Here is a 17,320-nt window from a genome sequence, read left to right as displayed (position 1 = left end):
CAACACTTTGAATTGTGCTCAGAAACATACATGTTTTGTTATTTACCCTTGCAGAAAACACCAACAGACAAAAAATTGTGGTGGTTCATTCCTCTTGTTTATTCTTTAAGTAGTTAAGCGAATACATACATTTACCAAGCAAGCTTTGTTTTCATCACCACCAACCGAAAATGCAAAAAAGGGGTAAGCATAAATTAAATGCGATGAAAACACTTAAAAATACTAGGCGGATAAGGTCTATTGAGAACCAAATCATGCCAATATGTCTCCTAGCAACAGACTTTAACCCTGTACAAATATTGCACTGCAGAGGAGGCCTCAGAAGAGGACTGATAGAAGCCAGCAAGAATAGTTAGGTATTCAGAGGAAATATCTATATTGCTGCATCTGCCTGTTGAGACTCCTACAGCTGCTGTTCACCAGGCCATTTCTTTAGAACAACATGCTGAAACATGACAGTTAGAACAAGATCTTCAAGTCGCACTATTCTTCTGTGATGAAATGAGAACAATTCTGATTTAAAAATGATGTGTTTGAATTTGTAATAATGAAGGTGTTTAACCATAGCACTTTCTGTGCCTTTTATCAATTTGGACATGAAATGCCAATATATACATATATACATACCATTTGAGGTCCAAGACTGCTAATAAAGCCTGAACTGTTGAACAGTATATAAACCATTGCTAGCGAACAATATATCTTTGGGTAGAAAATGAGGACAGCACCTGCAGCAGCACTCTTGCATAGCAGCTCTTCCAGTAATTTATAGCTTACCTTCAAGGCTTCTATGACAACATCTCGGGCTTCTAGTTCCCCTTCAAGAATGCTAAATAGTGTCAGTAGTTCAGGTTTGCTGAGTTTGTCCAGATTCATCTTGAACACCTGGAGAGAGAGAGAGAGAGAGAGAGAGAGAGAGAGAGAATTAAGCTAGATACTGTTTTTGAACAGCCAGCAAGCATACTTTTATAATGCTGTAAAGAACTTATGACATACAAGTTTGAAGTTTCCAAGGTCTCAGTCTGGAAGCTCCTTTTAAAAACCCACCCACCCAACACTTCTCCTTTTTTATGGCCAGCATAATTACTTTGCAAATCAGCAATCCTTCACCGTTTCCCCTGGGCTCACAAGCATATGCACACCCAGATGGCCTGGGAACGACACAACTTTTAATACAGCAGCACTAGCAACCAAGTAACAACCGATTTAACTAGGATAATGAGAGGGCTCATTAACCAAACTTGGCATTTAGACTATATAGCTAAATATCCCATTGAGAACCATTCTAAAGCCCTACAATTTTAAACTTAAAAATTAATGTTTGAAATACTACATAGAGTGTGGCAAAACCACATCCTACATACAGGCACTCTCTGACAAAGTTTCAAGGCGTTCACTCATGCTGGAATCACTAATAAATTTGAAGCCCCATCTATTAGAAGTCACTACGATACCAATCACATGAAAGCATATTACCCAAAGTCAGTTTCCTTACACATTTTGAGTCCCACTACTCACCTTATTCCATCAAATAGTCAAAAAATAAATTACAGCAAGCCAGCATCTTGAAATTATGATATATCTATCTCAAAGTTTCTGTATGCTTAAGAGACTATTGCATGCAAAATGCTCCACATCCATTACCACTTTGCAAGTGATTTGTATTATTCTATGCTGATCTAAACAAAGACACATTTAGATTTGTTTAAGGCATAGTAGTGATCCAGCTGCTCAGAGAAGATGCATGAATGTACTGAATATGTCATAAGAAACTAGGCCATCTGCTGAATTCTCACTGCATTCATTGGATCAGTCCCATACTGGAGTTCAAGATGAAATATTAGGTTCTTCAGCAGAACATTAAAGATGTCAAAGGCAGGGCAGGGAGAGTAAAGACACTGCTGGTCTCATTAGAGATTCTTCTCCAAATGAATGCATAAGTATGGCTTTTTGTGGTATTGTGGCAGCTTGAACCCAGCATAACTGCTCATTACAACAGTCATCATACCATGTACAGGTACATTCAGTACTGCAGATAAACAAGTTGACTGTCTAGGGGGAAGTTTAAACACTTTGGAAAACTCACAAACGCCTGCTTTCATAATTTCCAACAAGACCAGACAGACCTAAATTGGTACCGACACAACAGAGGAGGTGATATGTTGATCTTGAAGTTAACAGCCACATTTCCCTGCTTTCTGAACTCCTTCCCTCAGGCACACATTTGCACTGTTACTATAACTTCCTGGCAACTCCAACAGGCCCTTCAGGAAGGCACAGCTACATAAAGCAAAATATGATGGACCACAATTTACTTAAAAATACAGTGGTACCTTGGGTTAAGAACTTAATTCGTTCTGGAGGTCCGTTCTTAACCTGAAACTGTTCTTAACCTGAAGCAACACTTTAGCTAATGGGGCCTCCCATTGCCGCTGCGCTGCCGCCATGCGATTTCTGTTCTCATTCTGAAGTAAAGTTCTTAACCCAAGGTACAATTTCTGGGTTAGCGGAGTCTGTAACCTGAAGCGTCTGTAACCTGAGGTACCACTGTAAACCATTCCAAACCTTTGTCTTGGGTTTTTACATCTACCTGTAGAGTTTGATGAGTTGCATAAAGTTCTCAGAACCTTGACAAGAAATAGCACTTCTCTACAGAAAAGCTGTGAGATAGAAGTAGCAGCAAATGGTTGGTAACTGAAGTTCAGAAATGTTTTACTCAACAGCAGTAAACAGATGACCATATATTCCACTGATTGTAATATAAAAACCCAAAATCTGACAGATATTTTCATGTTGGGAAGGGTTGACATCTATACTGTAAGCTGAAACTGCTTCTTGTTCTTATGAGTGTTTCTACATCACACTATAGTTTATACACTTGTAGATTTACTTTAGGTGTCTTATACTACCTACCTTAGAATCCATTTATTATTTTCACAGTTACTAAACTGAGAGTGGGCGGGGAACTATCCATTGCAGAAACATAGACCAAATAATTTTGTTAGTATACTGTGATGGGATGATGAGCTGCTTGTGCGTAAAATCCAAGTCCCTCAGAGTTTGTTCAAGTCCGCAAACCTCTGTCTGTAACGGAGCCCCTTAAGCATGGCTCCGTCAGTCGCTGGCCAATTCCGACAGTGGTTGCTTTCGGAATCGTTTCCAACATAAAAGCTCCTTAACGGAAATGCGTCTTCTGGACTCACGGCGTGACAGTTTCCGGCGAGGAGTGGGTGTCCCTATGGGAGGTCCAGAAACCTCCCCACTGTTCTTGCTGGAAGTGTCTCTGAGCCATTCCTCCTGCTCACTTTCCCTCGGAGACCTTCCTCTCCCCCTGCTGGTTCCCTCCTCAGCTGCTGAGTCTCTCCCAACCTCTGTGAGCCCTTCCACCTCCTGTCTTTCCGATGGCAGTTCCCTGACATATACTTTCTTCTTCGACACTGCGGCTAGTAAGTTCTGTGCTACCCTCAAATTTTTAAAATGTCACCAAGAAATGTACACGCATTCTAGCCAGAGTGAAGCAGCACAATTATTTTGTGAAGACAGCAACTTGCATTTCATTTGTAAGCCGAACAGGAATTACTGTCAAAAGCGTCCTTCATGTTAAACCTAAACAAACCATGACTATTGCATCATAATTCAATAAGAATGACATTTCTGAATGATATTGTTTCCACAAATGCACCAATCAGAAAAAACACTGATTGCAGTGTTTCTGAAAGGCCAGCCCAATATGTACCAGCAGTGAGGGTTTTTCTTTTTTAAGATCTGTGTTTGAAGGTTTTGCCTCAGATGCCTGGTGCTATTTCCTTGGCATAAACTACAATAAACAGAGGCCAGCATTTTCCTGCAATTATTGAAGATATTTCCTGTGCTTCTAAACTCTTTGACAACACATACCTGTTACTGAAACAAGGCTCCTCTGTGCACAAACCTCATTTAAATTCATTGTATCCAAGTAACTCTGGAATTTTCAGCACTTCAAAAACTCCCCTATGTGCTAGCTGAGAATATGCTGTCATTTTCATGTAATGTGGAATGTATTACTTCCTTGTGGTATATATGCAAACACAGCAATGTCTACAAAGGCTTACATGTATAGCACTAATTCAATTTATCTGTACAGTGGTACCTCGGGTTAAGCACTTAATTCATTCTGGAGGTCCGTTCTTAACCTGAAACTGTTCTTAACCTGAAGCAACACTTTAGCTAATGAGGCCTCCTGCTGCCGCCGCGCCACCGGAGCATGATTTCTGTTCTCATCCTGAAGCAAAGTTCTTAACATGAAGCACTATTTCTGGGTTAACGGAGTCTGTAACCTGAAGCATATGTAACCTGAAGCGTATGTCACCTGAGGTACCACTGTATACTTTTGAGATTAAAAAGTTGTTCCCATTAATCTATTGCTAAAAAGTGTCCACAACCCACTTACTCTAGGGCAGTTGTAGCATCCTTAAACTGAGTAATTTTTAAGTAGACTGTGAATGCAGTCTAAAAACCACAACTCAGATTGTGTTTACCCAGATGTCAGAAGCCTCAGAAGAAAATTCAGTTGACGTTAATAAGTAAATATATAGGGCAGCAGCTTAAAAGCACAGTTCAATGCATGTCTACTAAGAAGTAAAAAATGAGTAAAGCCTTGTGGCACATCAAAGGCTTTATGGCACAAAGTATTTACACTCTACATGGTATAGAATGCCAAGTATACAATGAGACTCCAAAAATGTTATTTAGGCAGCAATCTTATGCCCACTTACCTAGAAGTAACTCACAATCACATCATGCAATGTCCATCTCAAGTCACACTTCAGTTGGGTCCAATTGCTTACTATAAAGTTTCACAACTCAGAACTTTGCATATAAAATCTCAGAGATGCAATTTTCTTCATTTGAGGAAAAAACATCACTTTCCCACAATCACTAACTCCTTATCTCTGTCTCGTACTAAAGATATGAAGAAAAATGAACCTGGAAAAATCTAAAAGCCAAGTATGTATCCTTGTGCCAAATAAAAATACAGTGGTACCTCGGGTTACATATGCTTCAGGTTACATACACTTCGGGTTACAGACTCCGCTAGCCCAGGAATAGTGCTTCAGGTTAAGAACTTTGCTTCAGGATAAGAAAAGAAATCGTGCTCCGGCGGCGTGATGGCAGCAGGAGGCCCCATTAGCTAAAGTGGTGCTTCAGGTTAAGAACAGTTTCAGGTTAAGAACAGACCTCCGGAACGAATTAAGTACTTAATTTGCTACAGGTACCACTGTAGATTATTATTTTCCCATTCTGACTGATAGCTATTTAAAATAAACGTCTTCATTTTTTTAAAAAAGAAGAGGGATTCATTCAGCAACAGCCATATAAATATCTGTATGTACAAATCTGATATTTTTTGCTCAGCCTGCAGGTGCACAAGAAATCCAATTAAATGACTTCTCAGTGATTGCAAAGACATTCAGTACTTTCTAAGTACTGATATGGTAAAATCACAGGCTCCTCTACATTTATAGGATGTCTGTGAGGATGCAGTTTTTGTATTTCTAATTTTTTTCTACAGAACTCTTGATAGTGCTGCTACCGCTTTGCTTCAGGTTTAGAATGCAACAATAATCTTCACTGTCTTTTGAGAGGTATTTTCAGAACTTTTATTGAGAAGCAGAACTCCAACTCTAGGAAAGGTACTTGATGCACATTCTTTCCATCATCAGAAAGACATGCCTGTTCTTTTATTTATTCTGTCACCAATTCTCTTGCACTTCCCTCTTTGCTGTCCTGTGAATTTCCAGCACTGTTCTGAGAATCAGCTAGCAATGATGCCAAGTGATAGATCTAAGCCAGCACTTTGTCCATTAAAGGCAGAGTTTGCAACAGGCCTGTGAATTGGAGGCTGTTCTCAAAGAAATGCGGTTCATGAATATCACTCACACAGGCCAGGCTGTGTGACTTGGAAGCACCTAAAAAGAGACTAGAAATAGCTAACTGGTGCTGTAAAGAATGAATGCTTGGATTTATCAAGCCAAATCTGGTTCACAGCATCAGTTGGCATGTATCTGCTCACATTCAGCAATGGAAGCAGAACAGATATGATCGGAACTACTCTGTGTATGTTTGGTTTTTTTACTTATAGAAGAGGGGTAGCCAACACGGTGCCCTTCAAAAGTTTTGGACAACTCCCATCTGCTCCAAGTAGTTTGGCCCATGGGCAGGAATGATAGGAATCAAAGTTAATAACACCTTAAACTGATGAAAGTTACTCCTTGCTGCCAATGAACATGCTATGAATGAGGTCTTTCAAAGGGAGGGCAACCCATCTAAAACTGGTTGAAAACCTCAATCAAAATCAGCTTGCTTCCTAAACCATGGTTCCTTCAGCCATGGTAATACATTCATCCCATCATAAGAATGAAACAAAACCAACATCTTTGGATGTGGGGGCTCCTCTTCAGACATTTGTGTGTTTAGTGCAAATATACGAAGAGGATTTCTAAGTGCATTTGGTTGAACAAGTTTAGAAACCTCCCTGTGACTGGGAGCCCGGTTAAATCAGAAATAAAAAGCTTGGATAGCTCAGTTGGCTAGATAGAGCATGGTGCTGATTGCAGGTTCAATCCCTGTTTGGGAAAGCTGCATATTCCTGCATTGGGGTGTGTGTGTGTGTGTGTGTGTGTGGACTAGATGATTCTCAGGGTATCTTCCAACTCTACAATTCTATGATTCTATGAAGATGAGTCCACGCACTTGAGGTGATTGGGTCAGAGCTCCAGATAAAATGTTTGAGCACAGCTTATGTCTTACTGGAGGAAGTTTCAACTTGTTTGCCTTCATCCAGCCAGACGTGATGGGCAGAAGCAGGGATTTAACAGTTTGTTGCCATCTTGAAATTATCAGAGGCACAAACCCTGAGTAAAATATAGATAAATGGCAGCACCCTTGTTTCATAAACCATATAGCTAAATGGCCATTTTTATAGAAAGCTGCACAAAACCTACTGTAGCATACAAAGTCACTGCTGGTTTACCTTCTTCACTTCTCCAAACTGAAGACAGTAGCTTCAATTCGTTTCTCACAATCATCCCCCTAATAAAGAGCTTTTTTTCAGTTCACGTCATATCATATTCTGGAGATTCTAACTGGATATCGTTCTGCCTAATCCAGGAACTGCTAAACATTTACTCTGAGATACAAGCTAGCCTTTCAAGGGCTTTCCGCATTCATCCTGGTACATACTCTTAGTAGTTGCAAATGAGTGAAAGGCAGCTTTTGCAAATGAGTCAAATAGAGCCTTTACCAGGAGTGGGAAATGGACTGCTCAGTGTCCCCCCAACCATTCTATATCTATAATAAAATAATGCAAAAGGGGACCTTTTACGTGACATGGCATGAAACCCAGAACTGAATCAAGGGCAGACCACTTGGACTTCACGAGCAGGAAGACATACGCCATCCTTCAGGAGGCAGCCATGCAGGCTGATTAATTGTGCAAAGTTACCTCCCATGCACATGAACAATTGTTTCATTCTCACTTTCCTCCACACCTCCCTCCACCCTTACTTTACATCTTGGATTTCTCAGTCAGAAGGACTGTAAGAAAAAAATTCAGTCTGACACAACTTGTTTCCAAAAGAGGCAGACAGTGTTCAGTGTGGAAATCCCCATTTTAGTCTGCCTGAGGTAAGCCAGCTGGAGACAGCAGCAACAATGAAAGCTGGAAAAGGCATGGGGAAGTGAAGAACACACAAGATTATCTAGTGGTGTCCTAAGATAACATTAAAGCCATTAAAGCTATGTCACTAGTGGGTCCTGGAATAGTCTGTTGCATTATGGGATCTTGAGAATTATAATTCTGAGTGTAATCCAGATCACTGTTTGCTGCCTGAAACGTTTAGAATGGCCATATGGCCATCTGGTTTCTTTCCATTTCCTCCATTGAAGTCACTGGCATGCTTGTAGTGTTGCACGTGAACAAACTATAGTTGCTGCAACATTTCTGCTTAATATTAAAGGCACAATAGCCAAAGCGATGAGGATAACAAATTATCAAATTTACAAAATGCATAATAGCAATAGTTTTGGGTGGTGGCAGTTAAAGAGATCTGCAGGAGCATATTTGTATTATTATAGTCAAAAGGAAATACATACACATCTGTTCATGAGCATAGGAATTAAAAGTTTTAAAATCATATTCTTCAATATATCCAAATCAGAACCTCAGTCTTTGTTTCCTGCCAATCCAAATGAATTTACTACTAGCAATCATTAGAAATATAACATCTTCATTTTTAGAAAAAAACTAGAACATACAACTAATTTCCTATACAACAGTGTGTTTGCTTTTAGAATTCCTGCAAACCTATGCTGTCAGTGCTGTTATGGGCACTAAACACACCTTCAACAAACACAGATTCAGTATAGCAGTGGCATGCAAGAGCAATAACTTTCAAAGAAGCAGATATATTGGAGGTAGTGGCTAGAGTAAGTTACAGTGATGGCAAACCTTGAGGAACCATATCATACATTAATATTGATTTTTGAAAATACTAATAAGTCAGTTTTTAATTACTAAATTAGTAATCTCATTACTCAGAAGAATTTTCTAAATAAATAAAAAATCGTTCTAGGAAGAAATGCTTTACACTTCTCATTTAGGAAATTAAATATGGATTACAAGACAACCAAACCTTAGAATCTCTCTCTCACATACACACAGCTCCCAAGCCCCAGACATGCAGGGTCATTTCACACATTATATAGTTGTAATTGTGTTTTCCCATGATAGGATCTGTTACAACTGTGCAAGCAAACACTAATTTTTGCCAAATGTACAAGTTATTTTTTGCATTAACTTTTATTGATCGTCAGTTGCATTTGAAGGTTCAGACTGATCTCTGAAGGGGCCCTACACCCAGTTCCCGCTTTTCCTTTTGGGACTTGCTCAGTGCATCCCCCTCTCCCTAGTACCTGATGTTTTAAAACAAGGGCAGGGTAACTTTTTCTGCCAGAGCGCCAGATTATTACCATCGCTCTGAGGGCCAAGTGGACGAGGCCAAACGTTAAGGGGGAGCTAAAGCTGAATGAAAAACAGAGCCTTTAAAAAAATAAAAAGCATCTCCAAACGTAAATGCAAAACACACAGAGAGAACATTTTAAAAAAATTAAAAAATGAGCATCTGTAGTCTTAAAAAATAATAATCAAAAACTGTGCTCTCTAACCAAACAAACAGAGAGAGCATTTCAAACCTGCCGCTCCAAACTTAAACGCAAAGGAAGCTTTTCTAAGCCAGCAGCTCCAAACTTACATGCAAGGCAACGCACAGAAGGCAGACAACGCTGAAGTAGGCAAGCTCCCGGTGGAAGACTTTATCAGTGACCGAGTGAAACAAAGCAAACAGCCTTTTTCACCGGGTGGAGGAGGGAAAAACACACAGAGAGAAACAAGCAGCCTTCCCCCCCGCCCCGGGTGGAAGGGTGGGAAACACGCAGAGAGAAACAGGGAGCTCCCTTTCCTTATGCAAAAAGGCTCAGCGAGGGGAGGACCCGGAGAAAGCAGCCCTTACCAGAGCGATTCGCAAGGAGTGCCTTCTCCAGCCTGGCCTGACTGCAGGAAGTAGGAAATAGCGACGTCTTTCTGAGAGCCCAGGGCGTCCTTAGCAACCACCTTAGCGACGGACTCTCTGGCGCCAAATTCAAAAATGCTTCCAGGTAAAGTTTCTATCGGAGCTGCTTGGCAGAAATGCAGCAGTGGCGGCTTTTCTGTCCCAACCAGTGCTGGATTTACGTATAAGCTAAACAAGCTGTAGCTTAGGGCCCCACTCTCTTGGTGCCCCCCCAAAAAAAAGCAAAGGGGAAAAACCCCCAGGATGTACATTTCCAAAATATAAGATAAAAAACAAATAAAATAAAATCTACATACAGCAACAGTGTTTTGTGTTCTGTAGGCTCCTATGATGTAAGTAATGGGCCCCGCCTGCTAGCCTGCTCCCTAAAATATCATTGATTTGTTCATTTCTATATATAGGGTGCCTACATTCTGCATGTGCAAATGGCTTTAGATACCTATTAGGTCCATAAAGTACCATATAGCATATATTCAACACAAAAAAGCGACAAATTGTTGTTGACAAAGGACAGCTGGACATATAAAGGGCCCCATTACCTTCAGTGGCTTAAGACCTCATCAAACCTAAATCCAGCCTTGGTCCCAGCGCTTCAGCAAGCAAAAGAGTCTGTGGCATTCGGTGGGGGGGGGTTGCAGCAGAACTGGGCATAGGAACCAAGCCCTAGGGGCCAAGGTCCCTTTGCCACCCCCCAATAAAATATTTGAGCCCCACCCCCGTTAATGGGCATTGCCATTCAAATGGTGTGTGTGTGCTACATCATGCGATTATGCAGGGTGGGGCTTACCTGCCCCCCCATATTTTTGATGAGATTTTTGATGACACGCACCTAAAAGGTTTATCTGGAAATACTTCCTAAATTGAAGGTAAGGCCGTTGCTAATGCAATTGGTAAGTTCGAGTCTGTGGTATCCCTTCTTACATGGTAAGATATCCTTTTTGAAGTCAATATTATTGCAAGCTACTACAAAATTAGGAAGATGGTTTAAATTCAGCTACAAACCAGTTGCAAATGACCAATAGTTACCTTGTGGTCTGCAAGTGTGATGAAATTTTTTCCAGCAAGTTCTGATAGGTGCTACTGAGATTGCAAAGCAGCTAGAAATACTAGTACCAAAAGAGACAGAACAAGTTAGAAAAGGAGAAAGAAACTGAAATATGAAGCCTTAGAAGAGGCACCACAAACTCCAAAGAAGAAATTCAAAGCAGGTTTCCACTCTTCTGTCTTAGATATGGCCATACAGTCTGTGGAAGAGAGATTCTAACAGCTACAACAATGTAATTCTCTATCTGGCTTCCTGTATGATATATACAGTATCAACAAAAAACTGCCTGAAGATCTACTTAAGGCCAGCAATAATTTGGAAAAAATCATTGATGCACAATGGAAGCAAGATATTGATACTGAAGATCTGTGCTGTGAACTTATAGCTATAGCTTGAAGACTTCCAAAGTCCATGTTGCCACAAAGTGTACTTCTTTTCACACTACAACAAAAACTCCTGGATAATTTGTCTAATGTATCTGTTGCTCTAACGATCCTTCCCACACTTTCAGTGCCAGTGGAAAGTGCTGAATGCAATTTCTCAAAGCTCTAATTTACAAAAACTTACATAAGCTCAACAATGTTGCAAAATATAATTGCTTGGCAACTATATAGACGTATCTGCTCAACAATGTTGCAAAATATAATTGCTTGGCAACTATATCAATTGAACACGTCCAAGCACCTGACCTAAAGGAATTGGTAACAAAATTGATGTGGCTGAAATGGAAACTTTTAAGACTCTTTACACCCCTAAAACATGTGTCCTATAACATTTTCTTTTTTTATTTGAGAATGACAATCAAAGATTGTTGCATTACTTAATCTTGCAATTTAATTTTGTTAGAAGTTTCAACTTTTTTCCCTTTCATTTTTCCCCTACAATACTTTAAATAAATAAATAAATTGAAGTTAGCATTTGTGTGTGTGTGTGCGCACGCGCCAGCAGTTAGTCTTGCCTAGGGGCCAAAATAACCTGGCAGTGGCACTACCTCTAATTACCTGCACCCCTTTTAATCTGTTTTCAGGCCTGGTTTTGGCAGGGAAATTGCCTTGGCCAATGACAGTGGATGAAGAACATCCATGGCTACTAACCCTGATGACTGTTCTAACTCCACTGATAGAGGCAGCAATAGTTCTGAATACCAATCTCTAGAAACAACAAAAGGGGAAGTTTCTGTTGCATTCAGGTCCTGCTTTCAGGCTTCCCACTGGCATCTGGTTGGTTACTATGAGACGAGGACGCGGCCTAGATGGGCCACTGGTCTGATCCAGTAGGGACTTCTCATGTTCTCATGGAAACTCTTTTGTCTGGAGGGTGTTCTGCCAGGAGCAGAGGTTCTTTTTAGATTGGTACAAAGCAAAGAGCACACCAATACTGTTCCTTGACAAACATTTAATTTGAGGCAAGATTTAAGGTTTAAGGTGCTGGCTTTGACCTTTAAAGCCCTATGCAGCCTAGGACCCTCGTATCCAGGGGACTGCCTCTCGGTATGCCCCGAGGAGGACCTTAAGGTCCATAAATAACAACACTTTGGAGGTCCTGAGCGTCAAGGAGGTTAGATTGGTCTCAACTAGGGCCAGGGCCTTTTCAGCACTGGCCCCGACTTGGTGGAACGCTCTGTCACAATAGACCAGGGCCCTGCGGGATTTCACATCTTTCTACAGGGCCTGCAAGATGGAGCTGTTCTGCCTGGCCTTCGGCTTGGACTCACTCTGACCCCTTATATGGGATATGGTATATAAATTTTCCCTTGGCTTTTTTGCTGGCACATGGATAGCTGGCTCAGGTGAATATCTGATGTTTCCTCCCGTTATGGTCTTGATTTATGGGCTACTACTAAAATGAGGCTGCATTTTAAGCTGTATTTTAAGCCATATTTTAATTAACTTTTTTATTTTTTCTATTTTTCTATTACATTATATTGTAATTTATATTCTGTATTAGCCACCCTGAGCCCGGCCCTGGCTGGGGAGGGTGGGGTATAAATTATTATTATTATTATTAGGGATGAAAGAGGAAACAAAAGCCAGATAGCTTAGGTCCCTTCAGTTGGTGGAACTCTCTCAGAACAGCAAGAGATGGATTTATTTAATGACCAGTAGGTAGCATCTTTCATGGTCTTGGTCTACACTGAGGTGAGTTCCCAAGCTGCTTTCCTATCTTACATAAACATTGTCTGCGACTACATGACTATACAGCAGTGCTCCTCTAACAGGTGGCTGATACTGAAGCCCTGCCAAGAGCTGCCCCTGACTATAGGACAGATAAGAAATTAGTCACATTATCCGCACGTGTCTGAACACAGGATAATAAATGTGGCTGAATAATGAAAGGGTCCCAGACCCCCAAATAAGGTCTGTGCACAAGAGGAGTCTTCCACATTTCTATCTGCAAGTCACTCTCTCATGCACCCCTCTCCCCAAATTACCAACAGTAATTGTTTATTTCTTTATGGAAGTATTTATATACCACTAATTCACTTAAAATATCATACAGCTATGCACTATGCATTGCATTTAATTTAACTCAGCAATGTTTCAGTGTTAATATATCACCCTGCTAGGAAATGCCAATGAATGCAGACCAATTTTATTTATGCAGAAGAACTGAACTGTAGAAAACATCCCTCAAACATTAGAAGCATTGTTTGACCACTCAAAAGAGCTGCTTTGTAACTCAGCATCTGGAGGAATTGCCCAGCCAGCTCTCCTCTGGTCCAGGATCCACGTGACAAGAGATGAAAAACAAGCAATGGTTTAACCTATCCACCTTTCTGGACAACATGCCCTGATGTCAGCACATATTAAAAAGAGCCAGTGGCCTGTCTGGGCATAAGTAAAGATGCATGAAATGTATAAATGAGGCTGTCATGAGGATCCTGTGTGTTTGTGTGTTGTGCTCAACTTTAGGAAATGTGCAAGATGGCTGAGGGCTCTTCAAACTTCTTCTTTTTTTAATAAAAAAAATGTGCACTCAATCACAATGGGGCTTTTTTAAAGTTTTAAAAGCCCACCCCCACTTAAATTAAAATTGTCATTTTAGGAAGCCTTGTGGGGCTGCAAAGGGCCCTGTGATGCTCTGGGTGAGCATGAGGCTTAAAAAATGTTTGAAGTAAAGGAAATGAACCTTTGGCACCTTGCAAGGATGCATCCCTGACCTTCTCTATTGTGCTCAGAAATTGGGTGTGTGGCCTGTGCTTGATGGACTCGCATGTTCCCTAAAGGAGCAGGTTTGTAGTGTGGGGATATTCCTGGCTCAGTGCTGACACTTGAGGCCCAGGTGACCAGCAGTGTGTATTATCAGCTATGGATCTTGTCCCAACTACAGCTATTCCCTTCACTGTGGTGCTCGTTCTTGGAAGCTCACATCTAGACTATGGTAATGCACTCTGTGCTGGGCTTTCCTTCAAGAAGGTCAAGAAATTGCCACTGGTTGAAAATACATCTGCTGGCATATTCACAGGTGCACCTGCATTTAACAACTCAACACCTATTCTGTGGGATCTGCACTGGCTGCCTATATAAATTTTACTGGGGCCAATTTATGATGTTAGTCCTGACATGGAAAGCAATTTGGGACCTAGTTATTTGTTGCAACACTTCCTCACTTAACAAATGATCCACACCACACAATTGCCCAAGTGTGTGCATTTATCCTTGCTATCCTGCCAATGAGCATGGCTCACTATGTGATAATGAGGGACAGGGCTTTCTCTTTTGTAGTGCACTGACTATAATTCTGTCTCCCTTGTAGTGCTGATGGCAATGATTCCACTCCCATGTTTATAACTTGTCTGTTCTACTGAGTCTCTGTAGGAGATGGGCTGTGACTGTTTAAGGCCAAAAGTTTAATTTTGTGCCCTGGTATTTAATTGCTGATTGGTTTTAAATAACTGTATTTTATTATTGTTTGATGTGATGTAATATTGTTTCATAACATGCTGGAAACTATTTGTGATGGGCAGCCATCTAGTTTTTTTTTTTTTGTAACAAAATAAATAAAATCCTATGCACCTGATTTCTGTTGAATTCAGTAGGTCCCTGTTTAATGTTCAGAAAAAGTCAGAAGCCCAAGGCAGTATAAGTTCCTCAACCGTCATGGTTCCTGTGCCCAAGTGGGTGAGGTACCAGGAGGTTCCTCCGGTACCCGCGGTCTGAGTGGGGCGGTCAGGGAGGGGTCACTGTGATGGAGCCACTGAGGATTCCGGCCTGAAGTCACCCTGCTGGGGTAACTCAGTCACCGGCAACCCGTCTGGTTCCCACCCTGGCCTGGCTCAGAATCTCCCAAAGTACCCATTTCTTTGTCCTCTGGTTCCCCTTGAAGTTCCATGTTCGGAGGTGCCCTGACTCTGATCTGGTCAAGGTGTCTCTTCCAAACCAGTCCCCCCTCCAACCCTACCTCGTAGGAAACCGGACCTGTACAGTGGGCAATGATACCAGGGACCCAACCCTATCTGGGCCCATAGTTTTGGATGTACACAGTGTCCCCCAGGAGAACCCTCTTGGAGCCCCCCGCACCACAGTGGATGCCCGTTGCTCAAGAGCCCGCTCGGGGTACACACAATCAAGGAGGGTAGTGAGCCTCTTCCCCATAAGCAACTCCGCCGGTCTCCGACCGGTCACTGCTCTTGAGGTGATAAGAACTCCACTAACTGGAGAGTCCAGGCTCGATGAACTATGCACCTAAGCTCATCTTTGGTTGTATGGACCATGCGTTCAGCTTGGCTGTTAGTGGCCGGGTGAAAAGGAGCGGAATGAATGTGGCGGATTCCATTCTTGGTTACAAATTCTTTGAAGTAAAAGCGATCCCATTATCACTCACCAGTGTGTCTGGCAAGCCGTGTGTTGCAAATAGCTTCCTGAGCCTGTTTATAGTTGCTCTAGTGGACACGGTTGAGGTCGGCACCACCTCGAGACACTTGGACTGCGCTCCCCCTGCACTCCTCTTCCTCCGCCAGTGGTCCCTATCTGATTTTAAAATCCATAGGATTGTACTGAATGAGGGACTGTGGCCAGGGTGATTTGCAAAAACACATACGACATCCACCTGGTAAACAGCTGCCCTGGACACAGAATTGACCTGTGCCTCCATGGACAGCTGCGAGTCCAAATTGACTCCCAGGCTGCACACCTGGTCCTTCAGGGGCAGAGTTACCCCATTCAGGACCAGGGAGTCCCCCACACCTGCCCGCCTCCTGTCCCCCCAAAACAGTACTTCAACCTCAATCTGTTAGCCGCCATCCATCCTCCAACCGCCTCCAGACACTCACACAGGACCTTCACTGCCTTCACTGGTTCTTATTTGAATGAGAGGTAGAGCTGGGTATCATCCACACACTGATGAACACCCATCCAAACCCCCTGATTATCTCTTCCAGTGGCTGCATGTAGATGTTAATTTCTTTCCATCGAATACTTCTCACCTACTGCTGTGCATATTATTTGTCACCGGAGGGCTGCAAGTTTTAAATGCAATAGTGGTTGAAGATCCATGCTTTATAAAAAGGCACAACTTTTTTTTTAAAAAAAAAACAGCCTGTCTAATCTTTGATATTTTACACACATTTAATTAAAATTCTAAGTATTTGGAAATGGTTTCATCATTTACTATGAGCAACCAGTTGTGATAGTGTGCTTTCCCCCCTTTGTCTAGAAGTAATTAAACTTTCTGTCTGAAGAGCAATGAAACTTAACAACAGTGAAAGCAGAAATGACCTCTACTGTGTATGCAAGTATTAGTTTTCTAATAGGACAGCAGAACAAAATATGTGTCCTAAGCAGAGTTCAATTCCCCTGCCTGATCTTTGTTTGGGTTCCAAAAGCTCACAATGAAATGACTATCAGATGCAAAAAGAGACTAGTAAGAACTATCAGCTTTCTTTGTGGAACAAAACACCATTTGCTACTTTCCAAATCTTTTATTTCTGCCACTTTAATTACTTCACAGAAGCAAAACAAAGTGGTCACATGTGTTTTTGTTTCTGAGCTAAAAGCAATCTCAAGAGCTTTTACTCTTGGATAAAAGATGTGTCAAGAATAAATCACACATTCCTTTAAAGCCTGTGACTTCAAAAAATGAAGTTCAGATATGCAGCCTTTATAAACATGGTGCTGTACATAACAGCAGCAATGACAACAACAAAAATTGTATGCCATGCTTTATCTGTAGATCTCAGTGCAGTTCACAGCATAAAAATACAAGATAAAATATAATATGCACAATAAAAAAGGAATAAGCCAAAACAAACCAAACCAAACCAAACCAAACCAAACCAAACCAAACCAAACCAAAAATCCTCTCGCCCCCTCTCTACCCTCTCCAATAAACACATTTAAAAGGTTATAGGATGTTAGTGAGCAAAAGGACTCTTCCTTATAGGGAGTACACTTCAAAGTGCTGGTTATGATCCATAAAGCCTTCTATAACTTAGGCCCAGTCGATCTGGGGGACCATATTCTCCCATACAAACTCACCTGGGCTCTGAGATTTTTGAGGAGAGCCCTTCTCTCAGTCCCACCACCATCACAGGCACACTTGGTGGGAACAGGCCTTCAGGAACTGACTGAGTTAAATCACTTCTAATGTCAGATCATGGGTCCATCTAGTGAATGACAGCAGTTTTCCAGAGTTTCAGATAGGATGTCATGGATTGAACCTTGGGTGA

General features: G+C 41.5%; 1 protein-coding gene across 2 annotated transcripts in view; it reads right to left on the bottom strand.

Annotated features, from left to right (window-relative positions):
- The window catches only part of CTTNBP2NL (CTTNBP2 N-terminal like), a 30,425-nt gene extending 20,819 nt beyond the window's left edge, over nt 1–9,606 (bottom strand). Inside the window, exons 1-2 of one of the 2 annotated variants that reach the window (XM_082227649.1) lie at nt 9,549–9,606; nt 778–885 (exon numbers count right to left, since the gene is read on the bottom strand). In XM_082227649.1, coding sequence (XP_082083775.1) covers nt 778–876 — 99 coding nt within the window. In that variant the 5' untranslated portion in view covers nt 877–885; nt 9,549–9,606. The other variant, XM_082227648.1, reaches the window with a different exon arrangement.
- Between the last annotated feature and the right edge of the window lie 7,714 nt (nt 9,607–17,320).

Source organism: Podarcis vaucheri (genome assembly GCF_965113315.1).
Source record: "Podarcis vaucheri genome assembly, chromosome: 6".
In the NCBI taxonomy this organism is placed as follows: domain Eukaryota; kingdom Metazoa; phylum Chordata; class Lepidosauria; order Squamata; family Lacertidae; genus Podarcis; species Podarcis vaucheri.
Note: the sequence above shows the minus strand (reverse complement) of the source record. Positions and strands in the feature narration are given on the sequence as shown.